This window comes from Monodelphis domestica, chromosome 6, assembly GCF_027887165.1.
Source record: "Monodelphis domestica isolate mMonDom1 chromosome 6, mMonDom1.pri, whole genome shotgun sequence".
Lineage (NCBI taxonomy): Eukaryota > Metazoa > Chordata > Mammalia > Didelphimorphia > Didelphidae > Monodelphis > Monodelphis domestica.
In genome coordinates this window covers 11381215-11408693 of record NC_077232.1, presented here as the reverse complement: position 1 = coordinate 11408693, position 27479 = coordinate 11381215, and the positions used below count along the sequence as shown (strand labels likewise).

Below are 27479 nucleotides of genomic sequence, written 5' to 3'. Positions count from 1 at the left end.
AATGCCTGCTCCTGGAAGAAGCTTATTGCCGGGCTGCCGTGGCCCCCCCAAGTCCTTACCTCTCCATTCTGATAAGGGTCCTCCTCCAGGGCAGCGTCTAGCTTTGGTCCAGTGGCCGGGCCAAGCCCTGAGGCCTCAGTTGCCCCTGAGTCAAGCCTGGGAACATAGTGGACCGTCCAGTACTCACGGCAAAGAGGAGTGGGCACGTGCCAGGGGCTGCAGCCCTAGCGGGGCAGAGGGGATGATCCTCCTGGAGCTCCATTGGGAGGAGAAGCAGGCTTTGTTGGCCCGTCTTGCTCTAGAACCTGGCTCGGACGCTCGATGGGTCCCAGAGCAGTCAGCTGGAGGGCCTCATCTCCCTGGGGCTCGAGCCTCTAACCTTTGCTATCTCCAGGTAGCAGCTGTGGAGGGGAGGCGCCTCCTTGGTTAGGCCTTTATCTCTGGAGGGCCCGTAATAATTAACTCCCAGGGTCCACGAGTTCTAGGACAGACTCTTGTCGGAGGAGGAGGAGGAGGCTGGAGAGGCTGCGGTGGAGGTGGGAAGTCCAGGGGTCCTCATCAGAAGAGAAGCGGGCTCGCTGCCAATCACTGCTGTCCTCCAGCTCTGCTGGGAAGCCTGGCCTGGGGAGGCAGCTCTCCCGAGGAAAGAGTCTCGTCTAAGCTGGCCCAGGAGCCATATTTGTCTCTGGTAAGCCACTGCCTAGGAGTCTCGTGCCCCCACTAAGTGATATCAGCCAGCATTTATTATGTACCTACTATGTGCCCGATCCTGGAAATACAAAGACCAAAAAATAGTCCTTGCATTTAAGAAGCATGTTCTACTGTGGGAGCAGAAATACAGAAGAAAACAACTGCCTGATCACTCGGTTGGAGGGGGATATGATCAGGGATGGAGACTCGAAACAATCACCCTGGTGCAAATATCAACAATATGGAAATAAGTCTTGATCAATGGCACACGTAAAACCCAGTGGAATTGCACATCGGCTACAGGGGGAGGGGAGGGAAAGAACATGAATCTTGTAACCATGGAAAAATATTCTAAATTAACTAATTAAATAAAAAATTTCAATTAAAAAAAGAAACAATCTACTAGCATATGGATTCCAAAATGGCCTTTGAGAAGTCTTTTTCTTTTAAAATATATTTTGTTTACTATATTTCAATATGAATGTTGATCATGTTTGACACCCTCTTACCACAATTTGCTCCTTTTAAGCCTAGGAGGTAGTAAGTTGGTCCCTCCACCTTCCCATGGTGGTTTTTTCCCTCCTGATTTTATGAAGTTCCTTTTAAACAAAGCAGTTGTGAGTTCAATCACAATAGCTCTGAGCCCCCAGTTAGGAAAATTTCTAGTATTCAGACAGCAGTGGGGCTCTCTTTCTAATCTAACATTTATATCTTTCTCTGGTTAACCTCTAGCTTCTTTTTGGTTAAGGCAAAAAAATTCAGTTTACTGGAAACCTTTGGGAAAAGAAACAGCATATTGTATATAATAAGTGTCTATGGATGTACAGGCATTGGAAGGGGCAGTTTGGGAAAGAATTGGCCTTTTCTTGGGACTTCCTTCAGCCAGGGTCTTCCTTTCTGCGTTGCCTTGTGAACTAACAGTTCTCCTAGATATCTTCCTTCTCTGGCACAGTTTCATCCTCTCTTTGGTCCAGCTTCTTGGCTCAGAATCTCTCTCTCTCCAATTCTGAGATAGCTTCTCTCTTTTACACAAATTACTTAGGGAGTGACTTGAATGGATTCAGGGAACTATACAGACCCTGTTAGATTCTCAATTCTGATAGAATTTTTTCAAAAGTATTCTCACATTATCTAGAAGTCAAAACGGGGATGATGTCAACTCTACCCTTCAATATATATTATATAAACCTCATTTTGAGAAGGAGTCCAAGACAGAAAAGTGGTCTTTAAGAACTCCCGAACTAGAAAGATCTATCTGTCCACAGAGAAATAAAGACAGGATCTATACAAACCAAATGGGCAAGCCGTGTGACCCTGGACAAGTCACTTCACCCCCATTGCCTAACCCTTACCACTCTTCTGCTTTGGAACCAATACACAGTATTGATTCCAAGATGGAAGGTCAGGGTTGGAAAAAAAAAATATATATATATATACACACAGAAGTACACAAGCATCTAGGGGAATCAGGAAGGGCCTCTTAGAGGAAGAGGCACTTGGACTGGGCCCCAAAGGATCCAGGGATTTTTTAATGTATAAGTGAAGGTCAGTCCTGTACACAGTCATGGCGGTGATAGATGGAATGTGTGTACTAGGAAACACAAGTAGGATAGTTTGACAGAAACATAGAACATGTTGGTGAGGAGTAGAAGGGAATAATGAACCCTCGGCCTGGAAAAGTCAGCTGGATCTAGATTGTAGTAGACTTTAATATCCAAATGAAGAGTTGGTTTTTATCCTGGAAGCAAGAGGGAGCTGCTGAAGATTCTTGAGCTTTAGCAGCTATCTATGCATTGATTGTAATTTGCTGCAGCACCAGGTCACCGTGATAGACTGTACCCCGCAGGATACTAAGGAGACAGGACCCTTCCCCTCAAAGGGCTTGTAATCTGGTCAAGGAGACAAGATTTTTTACAATATCTAAGAGAACAGTAGTTGACTATGTGAGAGACTTCAGGGAATATTGACTCAAAGGCTGGACCTGGAGCCAGGAAGATGTGAGTTCAAATCTTATCCCTGAGCCTTCCTAGCTGGGCGACCCAGCTTTTTGCTGACCTGAGTTAAAGATAGGTTGCTGATCTGGGATTCCCTCACTGATGCAATCAGAGGTCATTGGCCAGCATTATTGATGGGTGAGAGTCAAAGATTGAGGATGACACTTTGGGTGAGTCAGTCCTCATTTTGTAGCCTCAGTTTCCCTATCTGCAAAATGGGGATATTGAGCTAGACAGTCAAGAAGATCCCTTCCTACCTGGAGAGAACACTATGAATTAGAGCACTCTGGGAAGGCTTTATGGAGCATTTGGATTTGGGTAGGTTTCAGGCCTTTCTGAAGAGAAGTGAAAACAGACCAAAGCCTTGATGCTGATCCTACCTCACCTCAAGAGGTGGTTGTTCTTCTACCCTGGTCCTTACCCATCTCTACCACTTCAAGCTTTTCTGACCAATATTTCAGGTCTTATAAATCTTCCAAAGCAATGACTAATTTGAGCAACCATCTAACCCACCACTGAAAGGTAACTTAGCTTTTTAAAAAACTCTTACCTTCCATTTTAGAATTAATGCTGTCTATTAGTTTCAAGGCAGAAGAGAGGTAAAGACTAGGCAGTGGGAGTGGTCTCCTGGCTCTGCTCATTTCACTTTGCCTCAGTTCATGTAAGTCTTTTCAGGTTTCTCTGACCCCACTAGCCTTGTCATTCTCTACGGCATAGTACTATTCCATTAGCAGCCTATGCTACTATTTTTAGCCATTTTTAGCCATTTTTAGCCATTCCCCAATGGATGGACATCCCTTCAATTTCCAAGTCTTTTCCATTGCAAAAAGAGCTGCTCTCAGTATTTCTGCACATACAGGCATCAGATCAGATATACTTTTAAACATTGCCCCTCCCCACTTAGAATTTCTGAGCTGGGACTCAAAAATTATCTGGTTCAACTTGTTCCTTTACAGGAATTCTTTTCACACTAAGCTGAGTCTGTTTTCTCATCTGTAAAATGAGGAAGTGGGTTGTACAAGACAACCTGTAGGTCTTTTCTGGCTCCCAATTTATGATCCTATGAAAGAAACTCTTCAAGGGGGTCAGGAGGCCTGGGATCAAATCCTGCTATTTAGCACATGTGAAACTTTGGGCACGTCATTAACCTCTCTGGGCTTCAGTTCCATCACCTGTAAAAAGGAAGGGCTCTGAAGACTGATAATTATGTTCCTCACCTTTGGACAGAGAGGACATGGCAGAGGGAGAGGTGGTCTCTGTGGACATGGCTTTTGCTTGGCCATGCTTTTATTCATGTAAATGAGGTGTTTGTTCTAAGGGTTTTCTTTTTACTTATCAATGAGGAGAAGAGAAAGAAAAGAAATTCTCATTCATTGAAAAGATAAAAAGCAATAAGCATTTTTTGCTTATTGTATACCTGAGGTCCCCTCCATCTCCAGAGCTGTCCTAGCAGTCCATACATATCACAGACCTCAGGCTGCCAGGATCCTCAGAGGTCAGCTAGTCCAACTCTCTCTTTTTGCAGAGGAGAAAAACTGAGACTCAGAGGGAGGAAATGACTTGCCCAAGGTGACAGATGTGAAATGGCAGAACCAGGATTTGAACCCAGGTCTTCTGACTCTAAAGCTGATACCTCGCTCTATCGTACCTGATAGAGTCTACATCAGAGATGGGACTTGAACCCAGGTCAGGTTACTCCAGTCAGCAGTTAATGAGCATTTATTAAGCTCCTACTATGTGGGCAGGCACGATGCTGGGCTTACTAAGAAAAGTAAAAGACAGTTCCTGCCCTCAAAGAGCTCACAGTCTAACGGAAAAGACAACATGAAAACAGTATACAAATAAGCTATTTATAGAATAAATTGGAGATAAGCGAGAAAGCACTAGAATTAAAGGAGAGCCAGGAAAGGCTTCTCATTGAAGGGGAGATTTCTTTTCCTTTTTCTTTTTTAAACCCTGATCTTCTGTCTTAGAATCAATGCTCTGTGTTGGTTCCAAGGCTGAAGAATGGTCAGGGTGAGGCAGTGGGGGTTAAGGGACTTGCCCAGGGTCACTGGGTTCCCCAAGAACAGGATGTGCCGCCCCCAAAGGGAGATACAGGGTTTAGGACAGGGAATGCTGGGCCTGGCGAGGGGCCAAGGAGTACATCAGAACCTTCCTTCCCACCCACCCCGAGCAGACGAGACTGAACTTCAGGGATGAGCGAGTTGCTTCGTGTATGTTTAGGGCCCGTTTGGCTCTCTGTGCCTTCCCTCGTGGGGCCACCACTGAAAACTGGTGTCGGTGGGAACCCAGAGCAGGGGATGTCGGAGCTGAGGAGGACCTCAGGAATGGAGCACTGAAGGTCCAAGAGGGAAGGCGCCAATGCCAGAGCTTGGAGCTGCCCCGGAATACGAGCTGTCCAAAGCCGGAAGGGCCCTTAGAACAGTGGTCGGCACCAGGTGGAACCCACAATCCCAAGGTCTATGATAAGGACCGTTGGGGTTCAGGGGGACCCCAGAACCAAGAGGTGAGATGGAGGAGGAGAAAGAGCACAGAACGAGCCTTTGAGATCACCTCATTCATTCCCTTTGCTTTTCAGAGGAGGAAACTGAGGCCAGAGGGGCGTCCTCACTTGCCCGGGTCACACAGCCAATGGTGATGCCAGGACTAGAACCCGAGCCTCCTGCTCACACTCACACACGCACACGCACACGCCGCCCCGTCCCCAGCTGCTCCTGGCAGTCTCACCACTTACCTAACCATCTCAGTCACGAGGGGACAGTTCATGAGGCCTCCGGTCTGCCTCGCCTGCAGAAACGGCTGGTGGCTTGGCACGGTGCCCTCGCTGGGGGCGGGAGGCAGTGTCTGGCCGAGCTGGGGCACTTGCCCAGGCCCAGAAAGGATGGAGAAGGAGCGGAGGGGTACGCTCCTCTCCAGGCAGCCGGGCAGCGCCATCCCAGGGCCAGCTCGGAGGCCGTGGGGGGCAGCCCTGCAGCCAGGGGCCTCCCGGCCCAGCCTCTCCTGGGAAACGTATTTCCCTGAAAATGGAAAGCAACCAAAGGCCTCCGGAATTCCAGCGCCGCGGCCACCCCCTCCCGCAGCCAGCGTGTGGAATGTTTGAACAACTTCATGGAATGTTTTGCAGTCCGAATTCTCCCAGGGGTTTCCGGGAGCGGCGAGCTCAGATTTCAAACAGGAGGCCAGCACAAGAGTCCCACCGCTGGGAGGACCCCGAGGGCCTGAGCTGAAGCCCCAGGCCCAGCCGGGTACCCTCCCCGGGGTGGGCAAGGGCAGAGAAGCCTGCTGCGGGTCTGGTGAGGTGGCGAGGTCAGCTACGCCTCCCCGGCTGCTCCAGAGAGCAGGGAGGGCCAGGGGCCCCCTCTGGCCCTGGGAGTCCAGCAGGAGAAGGGAGAAGCTTTCCTAGACTCTTCCTGCTGGGCCTTTGGACCGGATCGGCCCCCCTGTGGGACCCCGGCCCGCCTGAGTGAGTGAGTGAGCAGGAGGCCCTCAGAGGACCCGCAGGCCAAAGCCCTGCTCATGCTCGTCGAGTCCTTCCTGGCAGAAGTCAGCGGAACAAACGATTGGCCTAAGAAGCCAGGACGCCTGGGTCCTCGCCTGGGCCTGGGCCTTCTCTGGGCCTCACGTCCCCCCTCATTGGTGCCCCCGACGCTTTAGGTTACGCCGGCGTCACTGCCGGAATTATTCTGCCTTCTGCACCCAAGCCTGGGCCCAATGGGTGCCGCCATCTTGGACGGGGTGGTGTCATCAGAGAAAAGTCTGACGGAGACCCGGGCATTGGAGCCCTTTGGCCGGGTGACCCCATGGAGAGGCCAAGGAACGAGAATCCCTCCCCTCCCCAAGGACCCAGACAGGGAGGGACAGAAAACGGGAAGCCGGACAAGCTGGAGTCCCTGAACGGGGGAAATGGAACTGATTCTAGCCCCGAGAGAGACGGCCGAGCAGAAGGACTCAGAGGAACGTGGGAGACACGCGTGAAGTCAGACAGGCAGCCGGCAGCCAAGAGAAGCCAATAATAACCCAGCCTCGATCATACAAAGGGAAAAGCAGCCCAGCCCGATCGGGCTCATCCGAAGGGATGAACAAGTCACCTCCATTCTGGACAACCTTGGAAACACTTTGTTCCTCCCGTCGAGAAGCGGGGGCCTCTGGGTGCAGCATGCTACGCACTCTGCCAGGCACGCGGGCTTTGCTATTAACGGGGTTTGCCAGAGCCTTTTTCTTTGTTTATTTGGAGAGTTTGGCCCCTGGGGGCTGTTCCAGCTTCGAATCCTATAATTCCATGGAGTTGGCTTTCAAGCCATAGTAATAATAATTAATAATAAATAAAATAAAGTAATAAACTTAAATTTAAAATATTATTAATATAAATAAATTTATTTATTAATAATATTAATAAACATTAATATATTAATATCAATTTTAGTAATGATATTAATATTATAGATAAATAATAAAAATAATGACTAAAATTAATTTTATATTAATAATATTAATAAATAAAAATAAACTTCTATGGGCAGGAAGGTGGTGCAGCGCATGGAACATCAGACCAAGAGTCAGGAAGATCTGGATTCAAATTCCGCCTCAGACACTTCCTCGGTGGTGTCCCTGGGCAGGTCACTTCACTCTGTGGACCTCGGTTTCCTCCTCTGTAAAATGAGTTGGAGACAGAAATGGCAAGCCGCTCCCATCGGGAATGGGATTGCAGAGAGTCAAGCTGAAATGACTGAGCCACAATAATGTGTTCCAGGCATGGTGCTAAGTGCTTTACGAATAGTCTCTCGTTTGATCCTAACAACAGACCCAGGAAGGCGCTGCAATAATCATCCCCATTTTACAGATCAGGAAACTCAGGAGAAGTGACTTGACTAGGGTGATAAAGCTAGGAAGCGTCTGAGGCTACATTTGAACTCCAAGCCCAGGGCTTTGTCCACTGAGCCAGCAGATGCCGCCATGGGCTGATGGCTTTGCTGTTGGCCATCTCTGTGGCCTTGGTCAAAGCCCTTTCCCACTGGCTCCCCAGTTCCCTCCTCTGCTATGGACACGATGGTCTGTCGGGTCCATTCCCAGATCCCATAAGCAATGGAGGTTGGCTGAGCATCCGGGGGGGTGCCCAGACTGGCAGAGACGGGTCCCTGGCTCCCCCAGAAGGAGCTGAGCGCCACGGATCAAAGAGCCAACGCAGCAGGCATCTCCCAAGGTGTTTTCCCTCCTTGAGCCCTCGGGGATACGTTATGGGTGAAGGCAAGTTGGGAAACCATTCAGCCAGCTGGGAAGGAGTCAGGGCAGAACTTCCCACTCAGAGGCACCTCTGGAGCCTGTGGGTTCCCACAAAGCTGGGCCACCTGCTCCGATCAGCCAAATCTCCCAGAAACCCAAAGAGACAGGACGGGTCAAGTCCCAGCGGCTGAATAACCTTTCCAAGGTGGCAGCCTGGTCTCCAGCCTGGGAAGCTCCTCTGGGCTTGGGCTCACCCGGAAGAGAACACACACAGGACCCCCTAAAGGCACCATCCAAAAAGCTCACAGTCATCAGGGAGGGCAACGCGGGTTCGGTTCTGGGACCGGCGCACTAACCACATGCCCTTCTTCTTTTTCTGAAAGGTTTGGTCCCAGAATTCTAGAACTTGGGGTTATAGGAGAGCCAATTCCACGGCTGGCGCAAGCCCCTGCTCTCGACAGCTGGTAAGATCCCAGAAATCCATCCAGGGAGACAGAGGCTCAGAAACTCCACACAGTTCTAGAAAGCTGGGATTCGGTGACCTTAGGCAAGTCATTGAACATCCCTCAGCCTCAGTTTCCTCAGGGACTAGACTAGATGGCCAGCTTGACCCTGTGACTCCCACTCCTCAGCCTGAAATGATGCCACTGCCACTCTAAGGCTGAGACCAAAAACTTGGGAGGTCAAGAATGCTCCTCGAAAGATCTGGGTTCAAATCCCACCTCTGACCCTTGAAGCTGTGTCTGTTCTATCACCCAGACTATGAGTGCATTAATGGTTTGGGTGTATTGAATGCTATCTGCATGGGTGTTTGCCAGGGCTCTGCTTGGCTCAAGACGGTCAGGGTTGTCTGAAATCTTTTAGGTGTGAGCTAAATGCTTTTGGTTAAGCTACAGTTGGAGATTCCAAGTGTTACAACTTCTCTTTGGTTGATGTGAATGTGTCCATTATTCAGATTTGATTAGATCCAGATACTAAATCCTCCTCCTTTAAGCACTTAAAAAAAATAAACTCTTCCCTTACATCTTAGACTCAATATTGTATATCAGTTCTAAGGTAGAAGAGCAGCAAGTGCTAGGCAATGAAGGTGAAGTGACTTGCCCAGGGTCATACAGCTGGAAATTGTCTGAGGTCAGATTTGAACCCAGGACCTCCTGTCTCTAGGCCTGGCTCTCCATCCACTGACCACCCAGCTGCCCTCAAGCACTCTTAACTTCAGAGCGATGCCTTGTTCTCTAGGGGGGGGAGATGTCGCCCCTTTCTCTCCGTTCCACGTGCTATGACTTGACCTAACATTCCATTTTATGGAAAAATAATTTCACTTCCTGTTGGGCTCTTCTAAGATGGGCTGATGAAGGTGGAATCTAGACTGTATTGGCAAGAGAGGGGGGGTTCTCGATGATGGAACAGGCTCCTCTGGACGAGTCAGGGCACCGCCAAGTCCTTTGCGAATGGTTTTGTTATTAAATCCCTAGCGTTTAGGGCTAAGCAGAGTGGGGCATCTAAGTCCAGTTTGTACCTTAGCTAGTGTGTGTTCAGGAGAATTCAAGTCATTTTAGTTGGTTATTTATATTTAGATTATTCTATATTTGTGTTTTAAATATTAAATATATTCATATAAATATATTACATGTGTTTATAAGCATAGTATTTATACTAACTAGTGTATTTTACAGTTTAGTATTAACTTTCTTATTATCTATAGTTTAAACACGCTTTACGCCATTATTTGGTCCATTTGGGTTCGTCCTATGACCAGGACGGCTGCCATGAACTTTGCCAGCCCTAAGGATTATGGTTTAGTCCAACGCTTGACTGTGGCTTAACGTTAGTGACTGCCGTGGCCCGTGGCAGCAAGGTGGAGAGGGCCACGTGCTCTGTGCCTCCTACCAACTCCTCTAAGCTGTGGGTAGAGGCTGGAGGGCAGCCGCCACTTGCTTGTGGAGCTCCAGTTCAAATGAACAGTAAGGCTGGGGCCAGCCCTTACAGTCCATCTACGCACCTTCAGGGCTTTGCTTTCAATTAAAGCTACATTCCCGGGTAGGAAATTGATCCCCTGATAACAGAAGTTGTTCAAATTTTAAATTTGTATGCTATGTCGGTATTCTTTGGTTTTGATTGTAAAAAATAAATATTTAAGGGGGCAGCTGGGTAGCTCAGTGGATGGAGAGTCAGGCCTGGAGATGAGAGCTCTGGATTAAAATCTGGCCTCAGATACTTCCTAGCTGGGTGACCCTGGGCAAGTCACTTAACCTCCATTACCACTCTTCTGCCTTGAAACCAAGACACAGTATCGATTCCAAGATGGAAGGTGAAGGTTTAAAAAAATTTAAGAATTAAAATATTTTAAGGGGAGCAGCTGGGTGGCTCAGAGGATGGAGAGCCAAACCTAGAGACTGGAAGTTCTGAGTTCCAATCTGGTCTCAGATACTTCCTAGCTGGGTGACCCTGGGCAGGTCACTTAACCTCCATTGCCTAGCCCTTACCATTCTTCTGCCTTAGAACCAATACATAGTACAGAAGGTAAGCGTTAAAAAAAATTAAGAATTAAAAAAGATATAATATTATATTATAATATAATAGTCTTTGACACTATGTAATACATGCTCAAAGTATGTCTTCTGGTTTTAGGCTTTGATGGAAATACAGGCATGATTTTGGATAGGGGTAGGCAGTTTAGGGTCTATAAACACGACTCTATGTTATAAATAAACTTGTGTCCATGACATCACGAAAGCTCTCTTGGTCTCAGTTTCAGCCTCTGAGAAATGAGGAACTGAAAATCTATATAAATATTGTTTGATGCATATTTCTAGTAACTCCTTTTATGGTGAACTTGAAACTAAGGGGGGCTCATTAGCTGAGGAATCACTGGGCAAATGACAGTACAGGAACGTGGTGGAACTCTTCGGTGCCTTCTGTAAGGCATGTCAGGGGGGATGATTTCAGAGAAACCTGGGAAGAGTCATATGAACGGATGCAGAGAGAAGCAGCAGCAGCAGTGGGACAATGTCTACGATGGTGGCAACATTGTAGAGACAGAAAGACTAACGATCACTGATCACCACGACAAACAGGTGGTGGACTCAGGGTCTAGAGGGACACACAGTAGCCAACCGGGGAATTTGTTTTGCTTGTCTTGGCATATTTGTTACAAGAAAGTTCTCTTTTTAACCCCTCACCTTCTGTCTTAGAATCAATACTGTGTATCAGTTCCAAAGCAGAAGAGTGGTAAGGGCTAGGCAATGGGGGTCAAGTGACTTGTCCAGGGTCACACAGCCCAGGAATGTTCTTTGCTCTGAAGTTCTCTGAGTGGGGAAAGAGGCCCCAAGGTACACATTTGGCCCTCACTGGGGACTAGGACCACATTGGATAGAACGCAGGCTCTGGAAGACTTAAAGGAGAGAGAGAGGACACTAGCTGCGAGGGAGACTAGGGAAGTGGGAAGAGTTAAAAATAAAGAAGAATGAAGAAGGCACAGGCTATGGAATCAGAAGATCTGGGATCTGATCCAGACTCTCCCACTTCTACCCGATGACCTTAGGCCAAGTTATTTAATCTGTCTAGATCTCTGTGTCTTTATCTAAAATAAGGAGTTGGAACAGATGCTCTCTAAAATGCCTCCGGCTCCAAACCTGTGCTCCTACACTCCCACAATCACAAGATTAGAAGACGTAGATTAAAGCCAGGTTGTGAAGGGTTTTTGAAGCCAAACAGAGGAATCCTGTGCTCTTGGGGGGTAATAGGGAGTCATTGGTATTTCCGGAGGGAGGGGAGTGACATGATCAAAGACAGCTCTAAGGAGACTGGACAGGAGTGGGATGAGGAGCTTCAAGCAGGGAGCTCAGATGAGAAGTTTCTGCTTCAGTAATCCAGGAAAAGGGTGATGTTTGAGGAGGTGGGAGAGAGAGGGAGAAACAAGATCTGGAATAGAGAGAGTGAGAGCCAGTGGAGAGATGAGGGTTACGGTGTGACATTGGAAATCTCTCTGGCTGGGAAGATGGTGCCTCTGACAGACACGGGAAGTCTGGGAGAGGGGCAGATTTGGGGGAAAGATAATAGTTTGGTTCTGTTGTGGTTGTTCAATCATTTGAGTCATGGCTGATGCTTCATGGCCCCATTTGAGTTTTCTTGGCAAAGATACTGGAGTGGCTTGCTATTTCCTTCTCTAGCCTATTTTATAAATAAGGAAACAGAGGCAAACAGGGTGAAATGACTTGCCTAGGGTCACAAAGCTAAGAAATGACAGAGGACAGATTTTATAGATGGGGAAACTGAGGCAAACAGTATGAAGTAACTTGCTTAGGGTCACACAGCTAAGAAGTGTCAGAGGACAGATTTTGTAGATAAGGAAACTGAGGCAAACAGGGTGAGGTGACTTGCCCAGGGTCACACAGTTAAGAGTGTTGGAGGACAGATTTTACAGATGAGGAAACTGAGGCAAACAGGGAGAAGCAATTTGCCTCAGGTCACACAACTAAGAAGTGTCAGAGGACAGATTTTATAGATGGGGAAACTGAGGCAAACAGTATGAAGTAACTTCCTCAGGGTCACACAGCGAAGAAGTATCAGCAGGCAGATTTTACAGATGAGGAAACTGAGGCAAACAGGGTAAGGTGACTTGCCCAGGGTCACACAGCTAAGAAATGTCAGAGGACAGATTTTACAGATGAAGAAACTGAGGCAACTACTCAGGATTACATAGCTAGTGAATCCAGATGTGAACTCCAGTTTTCCTGACTCCAGGCCAGGCACTCTGATCCACTGTAACACCTAGATGCCTTTGAGTTCAGTCTGAGACGTGTTGAATTTAGGATGCCTAAGGGACAGCCAGTCTGAAATGGCCAACAGGCAGAGAAAACCAAAGGCCCAAATGAATAGCCACCTCCCTGGGAGCACCTCTGGTCACAGAATCCCAGGGTTCAAGAGTTGGGAGAGCCCTCAGTCACCCTCTAGTCCCATCTACACACAGAAGCAATTCCTTTTATAACACGTCAACCAGCTGGTCATGTGAAGCCCTCCAAGGAGGAGGAACCCATCACCTTCCAGCCGGTTCCACTTTCAAAGAACTAATTGTTAGGAGGTTTTCCTGGACCTGGAGTCAGGAAGATCTGTGTTCAAATCCAGCTGAATGCACTTACTAACTGTATGACCCTAGGCATGTCATTTAACCTCAGGTTGCCTCAGTTTGTTTATCTATAACATGGGGAGAATCACAGCACCTCCCTCCTAGGGTTGTTTTAAGGCTCAAATGAGAAAATATTTGTAAAGTGTTTAGCATAGTGCTTGGAACATAGGAACCGCTATAGAGCTGTGCACTATTATTAGCTTTGATTATTAATATCAAGCCCCAAATGTCCTCTTTGCAAGGTTCCCTCACCATTCCTGGCTTGGCTCTCCGGGAGAAATATTTCAAATAGTCAAAGACAGCTTTTGTGGCTCTCGTCTCCCCGACGCCTCCTTTCCATCCCTTCCCATCCTGGTGACCCTCCTCTGAACTCTCCAGCTCATCAGCCTCCTCCTTAAACTTGGATTTTAGAGTGGGCTCTGATAAAGGTGGAGGGGGGGGGGGCTTCTCACCTCCCTGTAACTGGCAACCTGTACTCCCCCCAAAAGCAGCCCAAGATGGCATGGGCATTTCTGGCTGCCATGTCTCACTTGTGGTCCACTAAAACCTCCAGATCCTCCTCTGAGCTTTTGCCCAACCACATTCCTCCCCAATCCTATACTTGTGACATTGATTTTCTGGCCCCAAGCGCAAGACTACATCTATCTCTATTCGATTCCTTCTTATATGAGTCAGTTTGATGCTCCAGCTCGTCAAGGTCCTTTTGGATCATGACTCTATCAATCAGTACATTAGTGGTCCCCCACCTCCAGTTTTGTGTCATTAGTCATCCATGCCTTCATTCAAGTCTATCACGGATGAAAAGATTATTCATCTGGGGCAGTAGTTACAGCCAAGCCTAGAGATGGGAGGTCCTGGGTTCAAATTTGATCTCAGATACTCCCTAGCTGTGTGACCCTGGGCAAGTCACTTAACCCGCCATTGCCTTGGAACCAGTACTTAGTATTGATTCTAAGATGGAAGGTAATGAATGATGGAGAGGAGAGGAGAGGAGAGGAGAGGAGAGGAGAGGAGAGGATAGGATAGGAGAGGAGAGGAGAGGAGAGGAGAGGAGAGGAGAGGAGAGCAGAAGAGAGCAGAAGAGAGCAGAGGAGAGGAGAGGAGAGGAGAGGAGAGGAGAGGAGAGGAGAGCAGAAGAGAGGAGAGAGAGAGAGAGAGAGCAGAGCAGAGGAGAAGAGAGGAGAGGAGAGGAGAGGAGAGGAGAGGAGAGGAGAGGAGAGGAGAGGAGAGGAGAGGAGAGGAGAGGAGAGGAGAGGAGAGGAGAGGAGAGGAGAGGAGAGGAGAGGAGAGGAGAGGAGAGGAGAGGAAAATAAAGAAAATAAAAACAATTCTGAGCTGGCCACTGGCATCCTTGCCAGACTGCCACCCAAGGAGCCTGGACCCAGAAAAGATTAAGAGCCTCTGGAGCTGCGGCGATCCCTTCCAGCTACAAGTCTTATAGTCCTACCACGTGATACCACATGTTATCTCTGCGTTGCTGAGTAGCCCATTTACTGTTTAAAAACTTCCTGAGGAGGGACTCTGGGTCTTCTCTAACTTCTTCCCTATTCTAATGTCCAACACAGGACTCTGTACACAGCAGGCGCATAATAAATGTTGGTTAAGCATGAATCTGTCACTGAAAGTGATTTTTCTGCCCAATGGTATGATCATCTATGGTTTGGGGGGAGGGGGAGAGCCAGCCTTAAAGTTGGGAAGATCTGGGTTCAAATCTTACCTCTGACACATAACCAATTGCAAGGCAAGACTCTGAGTTACACAAGAGTTGCCTAGCTCCAGTGGAGGAAAGAATTCCCATGCTGGGAGTGGATATATGTCAGAGAAAATCTTGGACGAGCAGCCTCCTGTGGGATCTGTGACTCTAAAAAGGTGCTCTCATTATTAGCACAGTCACACACCTCGCTAGCTAGAGGCCAAAGCTCCTGCCTTCCAGCCTAGTTTTTCTTTGGGCCTTAGGAAAGAAGGTGGGAAGAAGAGGATGGGACAAAGAGTCCTCTCTGGACCTGAGTTCAAATCCCGCCTTTGCCATTTATTCCCTGCCAACCACTTCCTGTCCTGGGGCCTCAGTTTCTTCATCTGTCAAATGAGGGGGCTAGCCTGGACGACTTCTAAGGCTCCTTCCAGTTGTAATCTACGGCCTGACCGATTTGGGAAGCCCCCGTCCCTAGAGCCCACAGTAGCACTCACCCTGCAGGTCTCAGCTGACCAGTGTCCATGGGGCCCGAGGAGATGTCAGCATAGGGCCCGTCTACTTCCAGTTGTCTCTTCCAGGCCAGGGACGGTCCCGGGTCCTCCTCACTGGACTGGCTGCAGGAGCTGGAGGTTACTTCATGGTACTCAGCTAGAGTCTGCTGGGCAGGTGTGAATAAAGGGCACCCCGTCGGGGTCTGTGGCTCCCTACTTCCCGCTCAGGGCTCCCTGGGCTCCGGAGGCGATGGCTTCCCTTTCTTGCTCTGTTTCCCCATGGTTCTGATGGTGGTGGGATGGCGGGACGTGGGGCAGAGATGGCGAGTCCTGCTGTCGGCACCGCTGCTGACCCTTGGCACCGGCCCCCCGACACGCTGAGCCTTGGGAAGCTCAGGAGGCCTGGAACCAGGTCCCAGCATCCTTCATCTCTCCCGAAGCCAACTCTGCAGCCCTCTGCTCTCCCCCTACCTCAAGCCAGGCGGCTGTCTTCCTCTCTCCCAGCTTCCCCCTTCCTCTGCCCGTGGGCAGGGTACAGACTCCTTCTCCAGAGGCAGGGCGAGCAGAGGGGCCCTCAGGTCTCCCCAGAGCCAGCGACCCTCTGGGCCACTCTCTTCGGCCCTGGGGGTTTTCTCAGGTGGGGGCGAGTCAGTGGGCCGAGCCGGCCTTGACCTCCACCCCCAGGGCCCCTCTCTCTTCTCCCCACCTCCACTGGGGTGTCCTGCTCTAAGCCTACTGAGGAAGAGAGACCTTGGGCTGGTAGTCCAGGGACTCCTGGGGCTGTTGGGAGACCTCTATGATGCATCCCCGTTGCTGTGGTTACGCCAAGTATAGGATGACTTCAGTGTTCCAACAAGGGGTGGAGGCCGTCCTCTGCCCACCCCAGTTTTCCCCCAAGGTCTCCTGGCTTTTTTAAGCTCCGGTCTGTCTCTGTCCATCTATATGCACGCCTGTGGCTAGCAGGATTTCTTGAAAGACATCTTCTTTTCCCAATTACGTACGATAACAATTTTCCACAGACATTTTCTGAAGTTATAAGGTCCAAACTGCCTCCCTCCCTCCCTTTCCTGCCCCCTCCCGGAGAAGGAAGCAACTTCATCCGGTTAGACGTGTGTGATCACGCCAGACATACTTCCACAGGGGTCATTGGTGGAAGAGAATACCCGTAGAAAACCAAAGCTCAGAAATAAAACCATGAAGAAACCCGGGGGAAATCTCCCGCTTTCATCTGCACTCTCCCTCTCCCAGGAGGTGGATCCCGATGGGGTTCTCTGACCTCCATCCCTCCGAATTGTCCTGGATCACCGGATTGCCAATAACAGCGAAATGGACCGCGTTTGAGTATTCCACAATATTTGCGTTACTGTGCACAGTGTTCTTCCGGTTCTGCTGATTTCACTCTGCATCTGTTCATGAAAGTCTTGTCAGCCCTTTCTGAAATGCTCCTGGTCATCCTTTCTTACAGCACAACCGTATCCTATCACCAACATATACCACACTGTGTTCAGCCCTTCCCCAATGGGTGGACATCCCTTCCGTTTCCAATTCTCTGCTACCACAAAAAGGGCAACTATAAATATTTTTCTACGAGTAGGTCCTCCCCACCCACCCCCTTTTTTAAAAAATCTCTTTGGGACACAGACTTAGTGGTGGCATTATTGGATCAAAGGGTATGCCCAGCTTTATAGCCCTTTGGGCATAGTTCCAAATTGCCCTCCAGAAAGGTTGGATCAGTTCGCAACTCCACCAACAATGCATTAGTGTCCCAACTTTGCCATGTCCCTTCCAACATGTATCACTTTACTGCCATATTGGCCAAATCTGATCGGTGTAGGTGTTACCTCAGAGTGGTTTTAATTTGCAGTTTTCTAATCAAGAGGGATTTAGAACCTCTATCAGGGGTTAAATAATAATGAATAATGGCATTTATAAGTTATCTAGCCTCAAGTCAAAAGTATGCAGACCAGGCCTAGAGAGGGGGAGGTCCTGGGTTCAGATCTGACTTCAAATGTTTTCTAGCTGGGTGACCCTGGGCAAGTCACTTCACCCCCATTGCCTAGCCCTGACCGTTCTTCTGCCTTAGAACTTAAGCTCAGTATTGAATCTAAGATGGAAGGTAAGAGTTTTTAAACAACAACAACAAAAAGAAATGTGCTGTGTCTGGGTCAGAGCCCCTTTGGCCAAGCCTCACCATTTGTAGCCTTTAACCATCACCTTCCCAAGCCCTCAGCGGGCTCCTCTTTGGAATGAAGAGGGGGGTCTTGGTGAGTGTTAAGATCCCTCTTTTTTAATTCTAGGATGGCCTGTTGACCTTGGACAAGTCCTTTATCCTCTTCCTAGCTCCTTCACAGACCTCTAAGGTCCTCCAGAGGAGTTGTCCTGTGTGGACAAAGTGAATTTCCATGATGGGAGTTTCCTAGACAAACAAGACTGATTTATTTAATGCTATTATATAGGTACTAGTCTCACCACCAGGTTGACCAGAGAGAGATGGATTTTCAGACACAACTGACTGGTCCCCAAAACTGTCCACTCAATTTCAGAGGGGTTAGGGTCTAGGAGGCAGCAAGGTGACTCAGTGAATGGAGACCCAAGCCCAGAGATGGGAGGTCCTGGATTCAAATCCAACCTCAGATACTTCCCAGCTGTGTGACCCTGGGCAAGTCACTTGACCCCCATTGCCTAGCCCTTACCATTCTTCTGCCTTGGAACCCATACACAGTATTGACTCCAAGACAAAAGATGAGGGTTTATTTAAAAAAGAAGAGTTGGGGTTTGTATAAATGGAGTTTGCCTATGCTAATGAGATCACAGATCCTTGAAACATTATTTACAATATATCATAAAATAAAAAAAGTTCCTGGACTTATTAATGTGATTAAAGGTATTTAATGTTGATTTTTAAAAAAAAAGCAGCTGGTGGCACAGATAGATGGAGTCCTAGGCCTTGAGTTCAAAACTAGCCTCAGATACTCACTAGCTATGTGACCTTGGACAAGTCACTTCACCCCATCTGTCTTAGTTTCCTCATCTGTAACATGAGCTGGAGAAGGAAATGGCAAACTGGTCCAGTGTCTCTGCCAGGAAAACTCTAAATGGGATCATGAAGAGTTTTAGCTGAAAAGACTGAGCAACAACAATGTTAAAAGCTCACATTCTTGAGGTTCTTCAAAAAGCTTTCCTTACAATTCATCAAGCGCTCTTTCTGCACCCATACTATGTGCCAGAGACTAAGCCAGGGCTGGGGTAATAGAGACAAAAGCAAAGCTACCCTGCCCTCAGAGTGCTTACATTCTAAGCTCCCATGTTGCTGCTGCAGCTGCCATCACCAAGAGAGAGACGAGGTAGAAAGATCAGAGAAAGAAGTCCGGCACAGAGCCTTGGAGAGACCACCACGATCAGGGTGATGATCTAGCAAAGAGGAGCAATCTGGAGAGGGAGGAGGAAAGGCACCGGCCAGCAGGGCAACAAGAAAGGAGGAAGGCCCTGGGAGCAGAAAGGGTGGTCAGCAGCGTCCGATACTGAAGAGAAGTCAGCAAAAATCTCTTTTTAGTCTCAGTCCTCATCCCCATCTTACAAATGGTGCAGGAGGCAGGGGAAGGGGCTTGCCCAGTCGCCCAGGGAATACAGATCAGACCCAGAATACGAACCCCAGACTCTTGATGTTGGGATCAGTCCTCATAAAATATCACACTCTCCCCATAATTAGTCCCCAACTTAGAGATGGGAAGACGAATGCCTGGAGAACAGAAATCACTCTTTTTCTCAAAAATAGATGCTTAATGATCTCTTTTGGTTTTCCATCTAGACTGTCCCCGATATCCTTCCCCTGCCCTCCCCCAGAAATCTCTGCCTTATAACAAGGAACTCTTTTTCTAGATGGAAAGAAGAAAAAATTCAGCAAAAACTGATCATCCTCACCTGGGTCAATAGGGCGCTGATTGGGGATGCAGACTGTAAACAATCGCCCTATAATATGGAAATGGGTCTTGACCAACGACACGTGTAAAACCCAGCAGAAGTGTGCATCGGCTACAGGAAGGGAGAGAAAGAACATGAATCTTGGAACCATGGGAAAGGATTCTTAATTAATTAAATAAAAATGTTCAAATAAAAAAACCTGATCCTCCATTGAAAAAATGGATACGACATACAAGGACGGGCACCCATGGGCCCCCATCACCCACCTCAGACAAAGAGCAGCTCCCAAGCTTTAAGTCTAGGACTCTTTCCACCACCATCCCCAGGAAGCTGTAGCAAGAGTGACAGCTTGTCACCGACCCCCGCTTTCCACCACCCATCTTCTAGGGACTCACAACACAGACCTTCTCAGGAAAAAAGAGGAAAAGGCAAGGACTGGCAGGCAGACCCCTTTGGGTTGAGGCACCCTCAAGTGGTCACTCTGGGAGAGGCAGGGACCTGCAACACAGAATCCTCTCCAAGTTCCCCTCCGCCTTGGAACCCTGATAGAAAGTTTAGGGAACGTGGGGCGATCTATTTTTTTAGAACCCTAATCCTCTGTCTGTGTATCAGTTCCAAGGCAGAAGAGTGGTGAGGGCCAGGCAATGGGGGTTAAATGACCTGCCCAGGGTCACACAACTAGGAAGGGTTTGAGGCCAGATTTGAACCCAGGACTGCCCATCTCTGGACCTGGCTTTCAATCCACAGAGCCACCTGGCTGCCCCCAATACACAATATTGATTTTAAGATGGAAGGTAAGGTTAAAAAAAAAAGAAAAGAAAGTTTGTGAAAGCCAAGAGAGGGAGGATTGTGCATGTAAGCCCTACGTGAGGTTTGGGACTTCCACTTTGTAATTTCCATCGTTATCTCTCAATGATCCTGTCATTTCAGTGATCAGTATTCCATTATCAACATTCTACTTGCCATAGTCTAATGGATCTACAAATCCCCTGGTAAGGGTGGATCTTCCTAAGGGGTGCTGATGGGGGCCCATCTCAGTCCTCTTCTCTCTAATGAGGAATCTCAGCCCCAAGACCTTCCTTCAGGTCTCTGAACATTGTGTGGTTCTCCATGCAGCCTTTGGCCATCAGTCATTTGTTAGTCCACCTCCTAGACTCTTGGGGTCCACCGTTGTTGTCTGGGAGGATAATGGAGACTCTTGGAAGGGACTGAGGTGGAAGATCGGGTAACCTGTAACGGCGCTGGGGAATGAGGAAAGTCCCTCCTTTGCTGCAGGCTGGTTTCTTTTCTGTAACTTCTGGAGCACTGAGACCGTAAGGGAATTAGACAGAGAAGCTTGGAGTTGTGGGAAATTCTACAGGATTTCCCAATGGTGATCCAGTTGGCTCATTTCCTTCTGGTCAGTTCTTTGTCCTGATTATGGGGAGCCCTGTCTAACACACATGTACTTGGTCAACATTCTCAGAGAGCTGCTAATTCACCTGCTCGTAGTTTTCAGAGAAATGGGTATTTTTCTTTTTTAATTTGAAAATTTTTATTTAATTAATTAATTTAGAATATTTTTCCATGGTTCCATGATCTTTCCCTCCCCTCCTCCCTCACCCCTCCCCACTCCCATAGCCAATGAGCAATTCCACTGGGTTTTACACCTGTCATTGATCAAGATCTAAGAAATAGGTATTTTTCATCCACTTTGTTTTTTCAGTTTGGATGCCTTCAGTTGATTTTTTCAATGATCATGGATTTTGCCAAGGAGTATTCTGAGGCTTAATGCTATTAGCTGAATATCATTGCAAATAGGGACATTCATTCATTCAAAAAGCATTCATTAAACATCTACCATGTTCCAGGTGCTGCATTTAAGCCTGGGGGGTATAAAAAGAAGGAAAAGACAGTCCCTGCCTTGGAAGAGCTTAAAGTCCAATGGAGGAAACAGTATTCAAACAGATAGATACAAAACTGTATACAGGATATTCTATTTAATTTATAATAAATTCTAATTTATATATATATAATAAATTCTATTTAAGGTTCTATTTAAAGCATCTGGAGAACTTTGCCATCTGTGAAAAATATCTCCTCTACCGGGTCTTCATGCAAGATGTCCTCCCTGGCACTGGAGGACAATTTAAGTGAAGAGGCGTCCCTCCGCCTTGTGCCTCCCTTGAGGTCCACTCTCCATGGACAGCTGGCCAGAATGATCACGGCTGCCATGGACACTTCCACCATGTTGAAATACCTCATTGAATGAAACTTGGAGCTGCCATTTTTATGCCAAATTAAACCAATAAGCATACAGAGGGCATGAGAAGACCTGGAGGTTAGAGGATGGGTGGAATTTGAGAATTTTGTTTTTGTTTAAACCCTTCCCTTCCATCTTGGAATCAATACTGTGTATCGGCTCCAAGGCAGAAGAGTGATAAGGGCTATGCAATGGTGGTAAGGGCCAGGCAATGGGGGTCAAGTGACTTTCCCAAGGTCACACAGCTAGGAAATGTCTGAGGCCAGATTTGAACCCAGAACCTCCCATCTCTAGACATGGCTCTCCATCCACTGAGCTACCCAGCTACCCAGCTGCCCCCTCATTATACATTTTTTTAAACCCTCACCTTCTTCCATCTTGGAATCAATACTGTGTATTGGTTCCAAGGCAGAAGAGTGGTCAGGGTTTTCTAGTGTTATAGCCCTAGAGCCCCTACCCATGTGTTACCTTTCCACTGATTACCACTGACATTGATTAGCCAGTTAGGCTTAATTAGTTTTTTTAATCCTCTGACTTAGTATTGATATTAAGTATCAGTTCCAAGGCAGGAGAGCAGCAAGGGCTAGGCAATGGGGGTCAAGTGACTTGCCCAGAGTCACACAACTTGGAAGTATGTGAGGTCAGATTTGAACCCAGGACCTCCCATCTCTAGGCCTGGCTGTCAATCCACTGAGCCCCCCAGATACCCCCATTGAGAATTTTTTCAAATAGCAGAAGGGCTTCCATGGAGATGAGAGATTACACTGTTCTATTTCATAATCAAGCCTAATGCTTTTTAGGTTTATTATCTCAGTTTAACTTCACAACAATATTGGGAAGTAGGTGTCATTATTATCCTCATTTTGTAGATGTGGAACCGAGGCAGGGAGAGTCTAAATGACTTGCTCAGGGTCATTCAGTGACTGGGGTAGGATTTGAACTTGGGCCTTCCTGAACTCCCCCCCTGTGCTGTTTGGCTCCAGAAGGGAAAACTAGAAACAGGTTAGTGGGGGGAGAGGAGAAGAGACAGGAGGGTAGATTTAGGCTCAATGTCTGAGCTTGCCAGAAGTGGGATGAGCACATGGGGACGGATTGGATTCCCATCATTCCAGGTACTTAGATGAATGGCCCCTTGTCTAGAGAATGGTGGAGGGGATTCCTGGCCCTGCACGGGTTAGAGGAGATGAGAGCCAATGGCACTTGGAATCAGGCAGATCCAGGTGCAAATTTAGCCTCAGATACTTCCTAACAATCTTCCTGAACATCAGTTTCTTCACTTATAAAATAGAAACCTACTCTGCAAGGTCGTTGTGCCCAAAGGAAATAATATATGTAATGACGTCAAGTCGTTTCAGTTGGCTCTGACTCTTTGTGGGGTTTTCTTGGCGAAAATGCCGAAGTAGTTGACCATTTCCTTCTCCAGCTCATTTTACAGATGAGGAGACTGAGGCCAACAGGGTTAGGGGACTTGCCCAGGGCCACACAGCTATTGAACTCATGAAGTTGAGTCTTCCTAATTCCAAGCTCTCTCTACTGAGCCACCAAGCCTTATCATGATCTGATGGGGTCTTTGGGGACCCTCCTAACTCCGGGATTCTGAGACTTCTTAAAATTTATTCCCGCCTCAACAGCATTAGAAAAACAACAACTTTTGTCACCAATCTGCTAAATCGATTCCCGCGTTGGCCATCCCCCCAAAAGTTAGACCCCACTCAGGATCTGAGTGGGGTCTGGAGTCTGTGAACTCTTCCATCTCTCTATCCATCGGGGCCTGGAAGATGGGGGCTGCTTTGTCTAAACAAGCCCGCCCGCCTTTCTCGTGTTCTCGTGAAAGCCTAGAATAGCAAACAGAGAAAAAGGACCTGGTTTTCTAAGGATGCTTGAGAAGCAGCCCACCAGCTGGGCCGGAGATCAGCTCAGAATAGGGCCACCGAGAGCCACCAGACTTCTCAGGAAATCAGGCAAGAGGAAGACAAGAGCTATTAAAGGCTGGTTTTAGAGAACTGAGCAGAGAGGACGGCGATTCCTGGGTAACACTCATCTCCTTCACCAGAAAAAGCTGTGCTCCCAACTCCAATATTACTGGTACGTAAAGAGGAAGAGGAAGGGCCTCAGGACCAAAGGCACATCCCGAAATAAGTCCCTGACCACAAACTTTTGGCAGCACAAGCGAGTGCCAGCAAAGGCAAGGAGTCTCCTCAGGACTCCTGGTCTCTCTCTGCTGGGTCCAACACACTATTAAACCCCGGGTTGAAACAGGTGCTTTTCCTCCACAATTGTGCATCCTGGGAGGACCGCAACCCCCTCAGAGCCTTAAGGAAGAAGGAAGGAACAATCTAGAACAGAAGAAGAAGGAGAAGGAGAAGGAAGAAGAGGAGGAGGAGGAGGAGGAGGAGGAGAAAGAGGAAGAGGAGGAGGAGGAGGAAGAGGAGGAGGAAGAGGAAGAGGAGAAAAAGAAGAAGGAAGAAGGAGAAGGAGAAAAAGGAGGGGGAAGAGGAGGAGAAGGAGAAGGAAGAAGAGGAGGAGGAGGAGAAAGAGGAAGAGGAGGAAGAGGAAGAGGAGAAAAAGAAGAAGGAAGAAGGAGAAGGAGAAGAAGGAGGGGAGGAGGAGGAGAAGGAGAAGGAGAAGGAGAAGGAGAAGGAGAAGGAGAAGGAGAAGGAGAAGGAGAAGGAGAAGGAGAAGGAGATTCTATTGGGTTCATCTTAAGATGTTTTGTACCCACTGTTCTTTGTACCTTAATAAAGAAGATGCATTTTTTAAAAGCTAATTAAAAGGGGTAGCTGAGTGGCTCAGTGAATTGAGAGCCAGGCCTAGAGATAGGAGGTCCTGGATTCAAATTTGGTTTCACATACTTCCCAACTGTGTGACCCTGGACAGGTCACTTAACACCCATTGCCTAGCCCTTGCTGCTCTTCTGCCTTGGAACTGATACTTAATATCAATACTAAGTCAGAGGATTAAAAAAAAACTAATTAAGCCTAACTGGCTAATCAATGTCAGTGGTAATCAGTGGAAAGGTAACACATGGGTAGGGCTCTAGGGCTATAACACTAGAAAACCTTTTTCTCTGAACCTCTAGAACCCTGGCTACCCTTGGGGGACTCAGTCTACCAGAGTGAGAATTGGGAGAGCCCTACACTCTGTATTGAAAGAGTAGCCCCAGCCCCCACTGGTATAAACTTCCCACTACTATATGAATCCAGTGATATCAATAGAAATACTGAGTTTCTGAGCAGTAAAGAAACCCTGGTTGGACTCATCAGTGGCAGCCATGTACAGTGGATCGTTCTGGATCATTCCAACCAGAACTGGCAGATCTAGACATCTCTTAGCCGTATCCAGAAGAGATACTTATAGGGAGAGAAGGGAGCAAAGAGAAAGATGAAAGGGACTGACCTGGGGAGGGTCCTCAGCTGTAACAAACTGACAGCCATCGAATGGTGAATTGTTAGAACTGAACCCCACTGACTTGTGGGGTTCTTGTGACTCGGTTCTGCAGCTAGCTGATTTCTCTTTCTATTCAATTCTGGTCTAATCCAATTTCTGTCCTTTGTGAAAACTTCATCGATTGTGGGAATTGGGAGAAAACCTTATCGCATTGTTTGAACCTCGGACCACCTGCCCCCACTCTTTAAAGACTCCCTCCCTACCCATGGACCCAGGTTATGCTGACCTGAAACACAGTCAGCTCCCAAGATGAGTGCCAGAAGTTTTCTCATCATTGTACATCTTAAGCAGCCCAGGAGTCTTATCTGAAAACTGGCTCCATACTGATCAATCAGTTATTGTTTCCATGTTCATTGGATTGCTTACAGATGTTTGGGGAGGAGTGGGGCACTTCTTTTCCTGAATTTAGAGAATTGCACCTATTCCCTCTCCCCCTCCCAACTTAGAAAGTCACTAATCCTTCCTCCAATCAGAAATCAGATTGCTTAATGTTATTTCATTTCCTTTTCATTAATTAGACTTATTTCATTCATTATTTTTAATGTATAAAAGTGTCTCTTTCTGTATTCAGGGTCCAGTCCCAAACTGAGGAAGGGACTTAGTCCCGATTTGTTAGTAATTGGTATACATTGCTTAATAAACGGATATATTCAGAAGATTGAAACTTTGTTTCCTCGGTCATTCCATCTTTTGCTTGTTACATAGGAGCCCCCACCAATGCATTTCCCTCCTAATTATCAGTTGATGTCAATTAACCAGCCAGCCTGAATATGGTCCCAGAGGAATAGGTGTAGGATATCTACAAGATAAATACACAGTAATTGAGGAGGGGAGACACGAACAACTGGGGAAATTAGAAAAGAGGCAGCCTTTGAACTGAGCCTTGAAGGGGACCTAGAGGTTGAGAGAAGGAAGAGCACTGCAGACAAGATGGACAGCCTGTGCCAAGACCTGAAGGTAGGACAGGGAATGGACGGGAGACAGTCAGGGCTCAGGGAGTCACTTTGGTTCGGTTAGAGAATGTTTGAAGACGAGGAAAGGGAATTACTCTGCTGGAATCAATAGGTTGGGGCCAAGCCATGGAGAGCTTTAAACACCCTTTTCTTTGCCACTGGAAACAGTCTGGGGGCACTGAGGTTTCCTGGGACTTCTACCAGGTCTGGGCTTGGGGTCCTCTGAGACTTTCAGGGACTTCTTGGATCAAAGTGGAAGGATCATAGAGGCTTCTCAGAGACCATGTAGCCGAATCCCCTCATCTTAAAGGTGAGGAAACCGAGGCCCACAAAGGAGAAATGACTTGTCCACAGTCACATAGCTAGTATCAGAGATAAGATTTGAACCCAGGGCCTTGACCCCAGAGACCGTGATTTCTACTGAAGCATATGTTGAGCGGCCTTGTTCAAAGCAGTGACATTTGCCAACTTGCCTTCCTCCTCTTCCTCCTTCTTTCCTGCTAATCAGAGCACTTAGCTCATAGAAAATGCCTTATCAATGTTTATTCATTCGTTCCTCCATCCCTGTCCCCTTCTCCTGATGGATGTCTTCATGGAAAAAAGTGTGCCCCAGAAAGGACCTGCTGGCTATCCCACCCTCACCCCTACACCCCTACTGCCTTCATCGCCCGCTGCTACCCTCCTCCTCCTCTCTTCCTCTCCCTCCCACCAAGGAAGTCCAGAACATTAGGAGGGGTGGGTCTGGGCTCTAATCCTTCCTGCCCTGATTAAAGTGTGTGGGGCATCACTCCAGCCACGTGGGCAGGAGGGCAGCAGGAAAGAATTAGATGGGGCCTCGGGCCCCAGGGTGGAGGTGCAGGGATGCTGCAGGGGACCAAGTAGGCTTTAGCTGGAAGATTAGACAGAGAGTGGGGCACAGACAACAGCCTCCTTTGTGGAAGGAACTAGGATTAGGGAATCAAGTGACCGGGGCTGGCACTGGGGCCCAGCTCGGCTGGGGTTTGGTCAAGATTCAGCCCCCCTGAATGGGGCGTGGGGATGAAGGGTGGGAGGAGAGGGGCCGCCATAGCAGCCGGTTCCCCGAGGAGCTCATCAGGGCACTGAGCAGCCACACATTCCCAGGCACCAGAAGGACGTGGACATCCCACCTGTGAGTATCAGAGACAGGAGCAGAGAGTGGGAGTTGTTTCCTGGGAATCAGGGGGCATCTTGGGAGGTATGTGGATCCCGTAGGGCTTAGCCAGGAAAGATTCATATGAGGGTGCTTGCTAGTGCACCCCGACATTCATGCTATATGCCTACATATACGAGCACGTGACATACATGGTCACGCCTAGACACATGCACACACCTGTGTAATAGCACATGTAACATGCATCCCCTTGGGCTCGTTCGATTAGATAAGCTTTAGAAAAATGAGGATTTGGAGGGTGTATGTTGGCACAGGGGCATGGAATGAAGCCTCTTGTTTCTGAGCGTTTCTGCAACCAGGAGGGAAAGAGACAGAGGAGGACAGGAGAATTCCCTGCCTTAGGAAGGGTAGCGTATTCTATTGCGATGGGCTGGGGGATGGGACGGCAGATAGCCACAGGGTTTCCATTTTAGCACCAAGTTCTTAGCCACATTCCCTCAAAGCTCACTCATCTGGTGACATCTTCTAATCCACCCATCCTGCCATCTGTGACCCTGTGGCCAGC

At 48.0% G+C, this 27479-nt stretch overlaps 1 protein-coding gene across 8 annotated transcripts in view; it reads right to left on the bottom strand.

The window, feature by feature from the left end:
- The window catches only part of RAB3IL1 (RAB3A interacting protein like 1), a 58540-nt gene extending 42561 nt beyond the window's left edge, over positions 1-15979 (bottom strand). For 7 of the 8 annotated variants that reach the window (XM_056803562.1, XM_056803563.1, XM_056803564.1 and 4 more), the window contains exon 1: positions 5422-5636. In XM_056803562.1, coding sequence (XP_056659540.1) covers positions 5422-5621 — 200 coding nt within the window. In that variant the 5' untranslated portion in view covers positions 5622-5636. Of the gene's footprint in view, positions 1-5421; positions 5637-15222 lie in introns of those variants that run through there. The other variant, XM_056803567.1, reaches the window with a different exon arrangement.
- Positions 15980-27479: the final 11500 nt, after the last annotated feature.